At 46.1% G+C, this 13,591-nt stretch overlaps 1 protein-coding gene across 2 annotated transcripts in view; it reads right to left on the bottom strand.

The window, feature by feature from the left end:
* LOC139754664 (uncharacterized) overlaps window positions 1-8,261 on the bottom strand; it is a 337,643-nt gene extending 329,382 nt beyond the window's left edge. For both annotated transcript variants that reach the window (XM_071672209.1, XM_071672210.1), the window contains exon 1: window positions 8,083-8,261. In XM_071672209.1, the coding sequence (XP_071528310.1) occupies window positions 8,083-8,134 (52 nt within the window). In that variant the 5' untranslated portion in view covers window positions 8,135-8,261. The remainder of the gene's footprint in view (window positions 1-8,082) is intronic.
* Window positions 8,262-13,591: the final 5,330 nt, after the last annotated feature.

The raw sequence follows: 13,591 nt of genomic DNA, 5'->3' as shown, positions 1-13,591 counted from the left end.
TGGGCCAACCAGAGATATTCTCCTGGGAGTATAACCGCTCAAAGTCTCTAACTGTAAACAGAACCTGGACATCACCACAAACCACGTCTCCAGGAGACACAGAGACAAAGAGACGTGGTGGGTAATGGTGAAAACGGCAAAAGCCATGGACCAGAAATACTAAGAGTAAGACTGGAAGATTGGAAGGCGGTAAGAAAAAAAGTTGGAGGTTAATGAGGAGGCAAGAGAAGATGGGGGAAAAATCGTCCCGAGTGTAAGACTGGACATACTTCACCATGTAGCTGGCAAACGCCGTGTGAGAACAGCTACAGTGAATGTTCGATACAAGGATCATCACGTTCAACGTAGGAATAATGCCATACAAGGATCGAGACGAATCATAAAGCGAACCATGAAGAACCAGAGGAAGTGTACCGTGACCATGTGAAACACGGAGGAGGAGACAAAAGAAAGTGGAAGTGGAATGACCCTGGCTATCCCACACCAACAGACGCAAGAACTGACCTTACGTAACAACATGACCAGACCTCAGCTGCCGCCACATTAACCTGAACAAAACAATATAAGTCTGCGTTTTTACCTCGCTGGAAACCCTCTCGCGCCACCTCCACAGAGAGTGGTAAGTACATCTTCAAATACCATCTAGCATCCCGGGACTTGAATCTCTCCCGTCTTAAATATCGAAGTACAGATTCCAACATATAATTTACACTCCGATGACAGGGTAGAAAAACCATAAGCGGGGAGGGGGTGGTTCTTATGTTACAGATGTGCTAATAACATCAGGGCCGTTACAACGCTTCAAATGAGGAAGAAGAGGTGTTGCTTACCAAGAAAGGAGCCTTAGAACTTCACTGCCACATTCATCTACCCCAACAGAGACGAAACTTTGGCAATCTTGACTTGAAACTCTCTAACGTCTACTTCGAACTGTGGGTGATCCTTGTAGGTTACCACAGACCACATCCGGGAAAGTACTACAGACCAACTGGTAGAGGGAATGGGAACCCTGCAGATTATAAAAGATTTGACCATGACCAACGGATAACAAACCAACGGGAAAACAATATCATGACTGCCTAGTCACAGCGGAGGACACAAGACTGTCATTGCAAAATCTAAGCGATGATATGAGATCATGAAATGCAATAAGACGTTAAACAAGCTCGTGTTGGATCTCAGCTCGTAAAATGAGGATCTCATATTCACGAATTATGTCAACTGAGGCTAACAACATCTGAATCTAAAAACACAGTTGGACTCAAGATCGTACCTGAACTGCAACCAATACTGGAGCATAACAACACAACAACAATGTCCCAAGTGGGAAGAAATACAGTGAACGACCCACTGTAAGAAACGTACAATGAAAAATATAAAATGTGGTTTGTTACGACTGTGTTGAGGGCGACGTCCGGTCATCTACTGGACGGATATGTAGCAAGACCTTCCTCACCGGCAACAGTTCTTTAAGGGAAAACATGTCTAATACTACCTCAACTCAACATTTCATCCACTGCGGCAAAAAAGCCATTGGAGAGAGAGAGAGAGAGAGAGAGAGAGAGAGAGAGAGAGAGAGAGAGAGAGAGAGAGAGAGAGAGAGAGAGAGAGAGAGAGAATAAAACTTTCACTCAAATGCCTCAAAAAGTCTTATACGACACGTAAGCCAGGCTCGACAAAAAGAAATTAAAAATGAAATGTTTAGGTTTTTGTCGTCTGAGGCGGTACGAACAACTAAAGACCTAATCAAAGCCATCTTATTAACGCTATCATAAATAATAATAAATAAATATATATATATATATATATATATATATATATATATATATATATATATATATATATATAAATTTAATACGACAGCATAGAGTGATTAATCTTCTTTCTTATGTTCTCTAATTTCTCAGTATTATTACGCCATTACGTGGGTGCTCAAACACCAGTTGTACGTACTCAATCATTTATTACAATCAAGCTTTCACCTTCACAGAGGTATCCTCAGCATCAACAAAACGAGAAAAAACTGCCTCACAAAACTTGCATGAGAAAAGTAAAACACTCGGAGAAACACAGCACATAACACATAAAAGTAAGAGAAACACTAAACAAATTAACAACCTCATGAAGAGAAGTACAATCTGAATACAACAAATGGAAACAGAAAAATAGAAAACTTACAGTTGAGGAAAAACACAGAATATTACACAAAAAAGTCCCACACTGAATACACTAAGAAGGGCCAAGCGAGACCAATATTGTCCGAATGTGGAACTGAGGTCAGGTTGGGCTTGTCTGGTGTATATATATACATATATATATATATATATATATATATATATATATATATATATATATATATATATATATATATATATATATATATATGGGGTGAGAGAGTATCATCAAATTTTAGGGATAATAAAAAGATGGTCTCAAAGGAAGTAAATAAAGTGCGTAAGGCAAGAGAACAAATGGGAACATCGGTGAAGGGGGCAAACAGGGAGGTAATACCAAGTAGTGGTGATGTGAGAAGGAGATGGAGTGAGTATTTTGAAGATCTGTTGAACGTGTTTGATGACAGAGTAGGAGATATAGGGTGTTTTGGTCGACTTGGTGTGCGAAGCGAGAGGGTCAGGGAGAATCATCTGGTAAACAGAGAAGAGATAGTGAAAGTTTTGCCGAAGATGAAAGCCGGCAAGGCGGCGAGTTTGGATGGTATTGCTGTGGAATGTATTAAAAAAGGGGGTGACGGTGTTGTTGACTGGATGGTGAGGATATTCAATATATGTATGGTTCATGGTTAAGTGCCTGAGGATTGGCGGAATGCATGTATGTATAGTGTCACTGTACAAATGCAAAGGGGATAAAGGTAAGTATTCAAATTACCGAGGTATGGGCTTGTTGAGTATTCCTGGGAAATTATATGGGAGGGCATTGACTGAGAGGTTCAAGGCATGTACAGAACATCAGATTGGGGAAGAGCAGTGTGGTTTCAGAAGTGGTAGAGGATGTGTGGATCAGGTGTTTGCTTTGAAGAATGTATGTGAGAAACACTTAGAAAAGCAGAGGGATATGTATATAGGATTTATGGATCTGGAGAAGGCATATGATAGAGTTGAGAGAGACGCTCTGTGGAAGGTATTACATCGAGGATGTAAGGCATGTGTACGAGTAGGAAGAGAGGAAAGTGATTGGTTCCCAGTAAATGTCGGTTTGCGGCAGGGGTGCGTAATGTCTCCATGGTTGTTTAATCTATTTATGGATGGGGTTGTTAGAGAGGTGAATGCAAGAGTTTTGGAGAGAGGGGCAAGTATGCAGTCTGTTGGAGATGAGAGGGCTTGGGAAGTGAGTCAGTTGTCGTTCGCTGATGATACAGCGCTGGTGGCTGATTCGGGTAAGAAACTGCAGTAGCTGGTGACTGAGTTTGGTAAAGTATGTGAAAGAAGAAAGCTGAGAGAAAATGTGAATAAAAGCAAGGTTATTAGGTTCAGTAGGGTTGAGGGAGAAGTAAATTGGGAGGTAAGTTTGAATGGAGAAAAACTGGAGGAAGTGAAGTGTTTTAGATATCTAGGAGTGGATTTGGCAGAGGATGGAACCATGGAAGCGGAAGCGAGTCACTGGGTGGAGGAGGGGGCAAAGGTTCTGGGAGCGTTGAGGAATGTGTGGAAGGCGAGAACGTTATCTCGGAAAGCAAAAATGGGTATGTTTGAAGGAATAGTGGTTCCAACGATGTTATATGGTTATGAGGCATGGGCGACGGATAGGGTTGTGCGAAGGAGGGTGGATGTGTGGGAAATGAGATGTTTGAGGACAATATGTGGTTTGTGAGGTGGTATGATCGAGTACGTAATGAAAGGGTAAGAGAGATGTGTGGTAATAAAAAGAGTGTGGTTGAGAGAGCAGAAGAGGGTGTATTGAAATGGTTTGGTCACATGGAGAGACTGAGTGAGGAAAGATTGACAAAGAGGATATGTGTGTCAGAGGTGGAGGGAACGAGGAGAAGTGGGAGACCAAATTGGAGGTGGAAGGATGGAGTGAAAAAGATTTTGAGTGATCGGGGCCTGAACATGCAGGAGGGTGAAAGGCGTGCAAGGAATAGAGTGAATTGGAAAAATGTAGTATATCGGGGTCGAGGTGCTGTCAATGGATTGAACCAGGGGATGCGAAGCGTCTGGGGTAAACCATGGAAAGTTTTATGGGGCCTGAATGTGGAAAGGGAGCTGTGGTTTCGGTGCACTACACATGACAGCTAAAGACTGAGTGAGAACGAATGTGGCCTTTGTTGTCTTCTCCTAGCGCTACCTTGCGCGCGTGCGGGGGATGGGGTGGGGGGGAGTGCCATTCATGTGTGGCGGGGTGGCGACGGGAATGGCTGAGGGCAGCAAGTATGAATATGTACATGTGTATATATGTATTTTTCTCTGTATGGATATGTATGTATACATTGAAATGTATAGGTGTGTATATGTGCGTGTGTGGGCGTGTATGTATATACATATGTATGTGGGTGGGTTGGGCCATTCTTTCGTCTGTTTCCTTGCGCTACCACGCAAACGTAGGAGACAGCGACAAATAGACGGTTAGACTGGAGCGATGCTGCAGCATCCATGCGACAGGAAACCATCATAGGAGAAAAATGCGCTGAACAGTACTGGAGGACAGGATGTGGACACTGCTGACATTCTTACACGACAGGGAAACATGGGTCGGGAACAGCTACACCCCACTACGCGCCTCCACCGCACACGCAACCGTCCGTATCCTATTAAGTCTAACAAAGAGGTGAGAATATAGGACTCACGTGGGTAAGGTGCTCACTCCTCTTTGTGAACCGCGAAGTGAGCATCGCCCGGGTAGAATCGACCGCCATCTGCCCATACAAGGTTTAGAAAGGAGAGAAAAGAGTATGTCGAATGATTACAACAGCAGGAGATTAGCGCACTAATAAGGAAGTACTGTAAAACAAGTCACTGTGTCCAGAAGGCTATCTGTAACCTCCCCATATAATCTTCCTGAACAGCGACTCTCACGTTCCTCAACGCCAAAGGAAGCCCGTTGCAGGACCACGTCCTCGTAGGAGTCGTGGAAAAAGTCAGACAGAACGTCAATGGGAGACACAAAACATGGTCAGGGGGACAGTGTCTGGACTCTGTGATATTTCCCAAACCTAAAACTGCCTTACATAGTCCAGCTGCGCGAAGCAAACGGTAAAGCAGCTCCAGCAGACAATAATACTAACCATATACTGTAAGATGATATATGGAGCAACTCCCAACATCCAGACTATTTATAACCCCAGCCAACAATGTTTTCAGATCATCAAGACAGACAATCACCTCATGAAAAGCAAGCGGCCGCTTCAGCTATGGACAACAATATGGTTGTGATGACGAGGTGGACAACGGTAGGTGATAATAAGGCCCCCTACGTGAGGGCTTCCGGCTACTTACATCACCAGGTGAGTGAGGAGCTGCAAGCACTGACGTCACCGCCAGATACTTGAGACCTGAAGGTGTACAGTGAAAGCTGGCATTTACATGTGTGAGAGGTTCACACAGTGTGTGCCGTGCTCCGCGGATCGTGTCCAATATAGTTAGACCGCAGTAACTCAATGTACTCGTCATTTTCACGGTTATTCCTACGTTATCAATGCTATATTTATGAAATTATATGATGTGAACAAGACAAAAAAGTTACAGAACAAGTGAAGGTGAGACGTGACAGTGATGAACGACTTGAACTACACTATGGGTTGTCTGTGTGTGACGTCTGGCCATCACAAAGAGCTACACCATTAACATTATTGCAGTACAGACGCTACAACTTCGTACACCACCAGACACGATACACACACACTCGTACCATACACGCAGGCCAGGGGTTGGGCTATAGAAATTTCAACGTTGATTATCCCTCGGTTCTCCTTCACTTTTTTTTTTTTTAAATGGAGGGAGGGAGGGAGGGAGGGAGGGAAGGTGGGAAAGAAAGGGTAATCTCCGGCTCCTTCCCGCTAACCCTCACTCCTCACCCGCTGGTTCCTAACCTATCCTCGCTAGGTCCCAGCCAACCCCCACCACCAGTCCCCCTCGGCCCACATTTTGCTAACATAAACGATAAACATAAACTGAAATTTAATCTGTCTTACCTCCCAGTGTTCTTATTTCTCTTCGCTTTACAAAGTTCAGTAAGTTGCGATGACTTTTACTTACACTTCTTACCTCTGCTGTCAACCCTTTTACTATTTTCCACCATAAAATGTGAGATCAAAATTGTAACTAAAATGATCTTTTGTGGCTACAGTGGCCTAGGTAAGCTGGGCTCGTACTGGCTCAGTCGGTATGTGGCTGAGGTAGTGATCCACATGCTAGGATGGGGCTGAGGTAGTGATCCACATGCTAGGATGGGGCTGAGGTAGTGATCCACATGCTAGGATGGGGCTGAGGTAGTGATCCACATGCTAGGATGGGGCTGAGGTAGTGATCCACATGCTAGGATGGGGCTGAGGTAGTGATCCACATGCTAGGATGGGGCTGAGGTAGTGATCCACATGCTAGGATGGGGCTGTGCACCACAGACCTGGGACGTGGGACACCAAGACTATCATCAGGTACTTATTGTAAATTAAAAAGAAGTAAATCTTCCTAAACAAGGGAGTTTCTAAATCCATAGAAAATAAGAGCATGACCTTTGACCTGACTCTTACGGCGTCAGGTCACCATAGCCAAGAGTGTCACCTGGACGTCCAGTTAACGAACCTCGTGGACCACTTTTATATCTAAAATGATATGCGAAACTTTTTTCATCCTTCAGAAAATTTATTCATTTCATTAGTAACGTTCTATCGTAATGTACCTGTAATGTTGGACCTCATTTCCCAGTAATTTTATAAGTTAACCCTTAAAGTATATGTACATTACCATATTAATGTCATATCTTAATTTCCCCAGTAAAGTTCAAATCTATTCGCCTGGTAACGTTATACCTTATGCTGCCGGAACTCAAATTCATGTTACCAGCAACACACATTACTTTACTAGTAATATCATATTTACCAGTAGTGATATAGCTTGTTTTACCAATAACTTTATCTCTTTAACACCAGTCTTAATCTACCCAGAATTCCAGTATTGATGGACTTAACAACATACGTGAAGCAAAGACAACATTAACATTTACGGTTTGTAAGGCGGGATGTGTGGTGTTGTCCCGGGAACTTGACCACGGTTACCAGCGGTGGCAGACACGGTGTCAGGTGCCCGCTGCCGACGACATTTAAGTGCGAGCTGTTGTTGCTGCTGCTTCGTCTGTTGCTAGTCCGTCATGATCACGGGTACCGCCTCCGTTGACCTCACTGTTTGCTGATACTCCTGTTTCCCCCGCTTATCTACTATGCCAACAGTTCCTCCGGTTTAGTGGTACTGAGCTTGGTGACAAGAGTGCGCTCGTACTGGCGGCCTCCGCTGCCTCCCAACACTGGCACTCATCACACCGATACATACTATCATGCGCCAGTGTTCGGGCCTCCTCGCAACGCCCAGCACTGCTTCTACGAACACCAACGCTGTGTTGTTACGTGCTGCGGGTGAGTGTGTGGTGTGGGTGATGAGGAAGGCAGGCGCTATGTATGGCAGGTGAAGGAGGTGACCAGCCTCCTTGGGTGGATGGGACTGGCACATCCCTGGCTGGACAACCACCAAATAGGACGGTCCGCCCCTGTACCCAGGACGGATGACCTTATCCATCCATACTCCTCCCGCACAAGCAACACACACACACACACACACACACACACACACACACACACACACACTCTAAGGGTATACATCGCGTGGAGAGACAAAGTATTTATGGAACCATATAAATATCATGGCCGAAAACACTTGTCCTGAAGCACTGACAGTTACTTTGCGGGAAAAAAATTGATAATGGAAAAAAAATGATTAATCTTGGAATATTGAGAGATGATCGAAAGTATTTGCATAATGAAAGAGACGTTACGTAAGGTAGTGAATGGCGCCTCCAAGCTACCCCATGCCAGCAGTATTGAGATCACCTTGAGAAAGTGAAAGAACACAGTCTTACCTTGTCGTCGAAGTGGATTCATCTTCGCGGTAAATCTACGGGTAGAAAGCATTCCTTATATCATCTCTGGCGGGCCACCATCCCTCACTGGGTGCCAGACCAGCCACCACACACAGAGCACGACACACCGTGAGGCTCAGCACGCGCGCTGCACAACCTCGCGCCACCAACAAACGCTGACAACTGAGGACCATATGAACGCTTCACCCACACGCTGCCCACCTCCTTCGCGGCCTCCTACTCCTCCACCCCACCACACCAAACCCCCTCCCCTCTCTCAGGCTATCCTAACCGCGTTCCCTGCTCCCTCCCTGGCACCAGCACCCCACATGCCTACCATGGCCACTCCTCACATTTAGCAGGACAGGACCACTCCCCACAACTATCTCCCCACACCCTTAACCCCGTAGTCTCCCCTACTCCTCCAATTTCTCCCTCGTTCCCACACTGGTCCAGCCTGGTAGGAACTGCTAGGTATAGTTCCCTCGATACAGTAACGTGAGGTCGACGTATTCATCATGACAGTGAGTCTCTCCTGACATTCTCGGAGACGTCAACACATCGGGTACATCAAGACGCGACACATCGCCCTCCAGCCAGTCACACCACATCGCCTTTGACTGAGAGTCAGTTCACTGTCCTCCCGGCCAACACGCTCACATTGTCTGTCCTTCTCCTCGACCTCAGCGGGTTTTTTTTCCCCCAACTGGTTGCGGAGGAAAGTCTGGGGTGGGAGTAGGGAGGAGGCACCGTGGAGAGAATAGTTCTCGTATCGGGTTGCTTGACCCCGGGGAAGGGTGGGGGGGGGGGGGGGGGGGGGGCCACCGTGTTGCCTGACCCAGTCCCGCATCTGTCCTGCTCCTCGCCTCATCGCCTCCTTCTTACCTTACCCTCCCGCAGTCCACCTTCCCTTTTCATCCACGTATTTCCCCTCCCTCTGCTCCCCTCCCCTTGTGCTCCACCCATCATTTTCCCTTGACCCGCCTCCTCCCTCCCTCAACCCCCTACCTATCCCCTCTTTTTTTTTTTTTATTCCTCCACCTCCCTCCCTCCCTCTACCCTCCCCCTCAGTCCTCCGCCCCCATTACTCACCCCTCCTCCTCTGCTCACCTCCTACCTCCTCCCCACTGACCACCCCTACCCTCTGTCCACCTCCCCTCCTTTTGCCCCCAATGCTCAACCTCTCCCCTCGCCTCCTCTGCCCACTACCACCCCTTCCAAGACCTCCTCTGCTCACCTCCCTCCCCCCACTCCACTGTCCACCCCTTCCCCTCTTCCCCCACTAATCTCCTCCCCCTTTCTTCCCCCGTCCTCTTCGCCCATCAAACCTGCATCTCCCGGAGACCTTGACGAAAGCTCTACTGGGCCAGGTCAGTGTGGCACGAACAGCTAGCAGAAGCAAGAATAAAAAATATAAAGTGACATCTATAGACATCAGGTGTCTGCTTCCCCTAGAGTTGGGTTCTTAGATGACTGCTGTATCACTAACCCAAGTCTAACCGACGAGGGGGGGGGGGTTGTGGTGTCTATATCTTTCCCTACACCGTCAAGCTTTGGAACATTTTTTCTTCTCATGGTATCTCTAGCCGCTAGAATCTATCCGTGTTTTAAAGACAAGTTTTCCACCTCATCAAAATATATCAACATTGTTTTCTCCCATTTTCTTTTTTTTTCTTTTGCCCGGTTTTATACGTCATTCCAGACCTGGCCACGATGAGGGGTTCGGTACGTGACTGGAGCCTAAAAAAAATGAAAGAGCAATGCGGTAGTCGGATGTGGTAGTAAAAATAAACCAGTCGTCAGTACTGAACTCTAATCCATCTGCATGTCCTTACCCTATGACCAAACCTGTTCGTAAAGTTCAAGTTTGTGTAATCGTGAGCAAGTTTGATCTATAGGTGAGATGGCCTAGTTGCCTGCGCCACCACTAACCTAGATCCTCTCACTTTACTATATCCACCTCCGTGTTTGACGGGCCATAAACAAGGAAAGTATCGTCTACATTGAATGACTCTTTCAGGTTTACATGAGCGAAGGCAACACTATCAAACACCCCCGACACTTGGCTGCAACCTGCCTGCCCTGTGGTCGGTGTCTGCTGCCTCCAGCACCACACACACCAGTGGAGCATCATGGTACAATCCCTAACGTGTCATGAACAGCGTCTATAATGTCTTGGGTCACAGTCATGAGAGGTAATGGAGTTGATAGGAAATTCATGGGTGACAGTTACTGATGCTATTCTGAATTATCATAATTATTATCCTTACCATTATCATCATTATTACATTTATCATTATCATTATTATTATTATTATTATTATTATTATTATTATCACTATTTTTATTATCATTATCATTATCATTATTATAAGTAGGAGTTCTTACTGTTATCTTACTGTTTATCATCACTATCAATATTACCATATGACACACACACACACACACATATATATATATATATATATATATATATATATATATATATATATATATATATATATATATATATGCTCTACCCGCTGACCAGGTCACACACCAAGGTTCACAGTGTTACGACATCTACCGACCAGATAACACACACACACACCCACAAGCTCGCAGTGTTACAACATCTACCTGCCAGGTCACACATACAGACAGGCTGAGGGTATTACAGCACCACACAGTAGCTTTATAATGCTACACATCAAATCTCAGGTAGGACGCTCTCCCTGACAGGCGAGACCAGACCAGACCAGATCTAACCTGCCAACAACTTGTGTGTGCTGTGTTGAGCTTCCAGAATTCATCAATTTGTATTATCGTACTACTTCTTTGCTTAATTCCGTGAGAGTATTCAGTTCTGATCACTTATATCTTTCTTTCTTTTTCAGTAGTTAATGAGAGGAGATTGTGAAAGTGGAACTGAGATACGCTGTAAATTACGTCTTTATCACCACAGTTGTTTAGCGGGTGTTCTGGTTGGGTTGTTAGAGTGGCTAAGTGAGAGAGGGGCAGGGAAACATGTTATACAACAACAATGCTTTACTGGATAGGACGTACCATGTGAGGAAACAGAGGGCAGTGGGCTACTGGAGGTGCAGGACCATGGTGAGGAGGAGGTAAAGTAAGGTAGGTCGAGTGACACGAGGCAGGCGTGGCAGGGGTCATGTGATGCTGGTGATGGTAGGCGTCAGATGAAGCAGGGACGCGTGGGAGAAGTGTGTGGCTACCGAGTCAACGTGAAGCTCCTGTAGGAGGAGGTGGGTGTAGCATGCATCGCTGCTCCTGGAGTGTGCGGCGACTGCCGGTAAAGTGCTTGGGTTGCAGGAGGCTCCTGGAGAGGTGCTAGGGATACAGGAGGGCTGCGAGCGAGGCCGTAGGCCCCTTGTTGTTACAGCCGTGCTTTTCCTGCCGAATGTGGACGTCTGAGATGAGACACCACAATGAAACCTGCCAGGAAGATGTACGTCCGGAGTCCCGTTGGCACACTTACTGACGGAGACGCCCCAAGGGTGGCTTAAGTCTGGAGTCTTGTTGTCTAGTGGTGAGTCAACGGCCTGACTGACTTGCCGCGATGATACCCGGGTATCTAAGAGGCGGTGAGGTCAGGTCTGGGAAGGGTAGCTATTCCCAAAGGGAAGTAGAGACATCGAAGGCGAATGTTGCAAGCTTCTAACCTTTCTCCTGCTGCTGGTCCAGAGGTTACGCCCGTGAGGGCGGCGCTTCTCAAGGAAAGGGTCCGGTCATCTATGATTACAGCGGCAGCTTTTGATCTGCTACCGCCGAACATCGGGTGGGTGAGGGCGTCGGGGGTCAATGATACTGCAGGTGCAGCAGAAGGTCGGGTCACCAAACACATTTCTCCCAGGATCATTAGGTCAGGTGAGGTCACAGGCTGTCACCTGCCACCTAATCGAGGCGTCGTCATTTAGGTGACACTGTGTCACGACCGTTGGTCACTACAGTTGTTTAAGGTGAAGATCACACGGTAAAAAAATATCTTCCCGGATGGATCCGATGAATTTCGAAATGATCAGTACGACTCGAGTTCTCTCAGTAGGGTGGGTGGGCACATATGTGAGATAAATTTCCTAATATCTAAGGTAGCCCCGCTGTATAGATATTTTCAACGTAATATGAAATCAATATATTATTCATAGTGGTAAATGACAGGAAATGTCGCCAGAAATCTATAAATTACAATATCATGAAAGCAGTGAGGCCAGACCAATGGGCACTTTTCAAAATCCTTTGTCCGTGGTGTCATATTTTTTCACTCAGTGAGTGGTGGGATATTTTTTTTTTTATCGTGTGAACGTTTCATCACAGTGACACTTGTTGCTCCATTACTCCTTGATTACGACAGTATGACACTTGAGCGCGACAATGGTATGACCCTTGAGCACGACAGTATGACCCTTGAGCACGACAGTATGACCCTTGAGTACGACAGTTTGACCCTTGAGCACGACGGCACGACCTTCAGCATGAAGGAAATTTGTGACCACTGAGCACGAAAGAACGACCCTTGTGTATGATGATCTGGCTTTTGACCTGACCCTTGAGGACAGGATCACAGGCCAAACCATCCATACTCAAGGGTCGCATCCTCGTGCTCAAGACAACATCACATATCTGCCTCTCTTGCTGCAGGAGAGGATCACACTCGTGTAAATGATGTACACCAACGTTGCCACTACGTCAACCAGGACGAGTTAGATTTACACAAGAGTCTTCTATATTTAGGTTGATCGTCACGAAGGGCGACTGGCTGGGAGACGAGAGAGGCGAGCACAGATTACTTAACGCTCATTGTTGCTTGGGCAGGCGGCTAGTTGCCGGGAGCTGCTCACAGAGGCTAGTCGTTCGGAGGTTAGTTACTGTGCTTAATTACCTCTTACCTCCCCATACGGTCCGTTAGATGAGTGGCTCCGAGATTCCTGGGAAAGTTGACTGCTCCAATTTTTTTTCTTCTGAGGAAGACAGACGCTTAGAGTTGCCTGAGGGAGTTAGTTTCTCTCAAATGTTAAAAAAAAGAAAAAAAAGTTGGTTGAGTCGAGTTGCATGGTGAGGCTGGTTGCTCCAAGCTGCTCCAAGACATGACGATAATTACTCCCTGATGCATGACAAAAGCAGACACAAGAATGATCGCAAACATTACGGGCTAAGAGGAGGGGAAGCGGGCATACTAGCAATGATGATGATGAGACAGATAATGACCATGGACACAATGATGATGAGATATAATGACCATGGACACAATGATGATGAGATATAATGACCATGGACACAATGATGATGAGATATAATGACCATGGACACAATGATGATGAGACAGATAATGACCATGGACACAATGATGATGAGACAGATAACGACCATGGACACAATGATGATGAGACAGATAATGACCATGGACACAATGATGATAAGACAGATAATGACCAAGGAAGCACACAAATGAACAAAAGGAACAATACACACATACAGAGCTCACGCAAGGGGGATCACACACGACTAATAA

The sequence above is a fragment of the Panulirus ornatus genome, chromosome 17, assembly GCF_036320965.1.
Source record: "Panulirus ornatus isolate Po-2019 chromosome 17, ASM3632096v1, whole genome shotgun sequence".
In the NCBI taxonomy this organism is placed as follows: Eukaryota; Metazoa; Arthropoda; class Malacostraca; order Decapoda; family Palinuridae; genus Panulirus; species Panulirus ornatus.
Note: the sequence above shows the minus strand (reverse complement) of the source record. Positions and strands in the feature narration are given on the sequence as shown.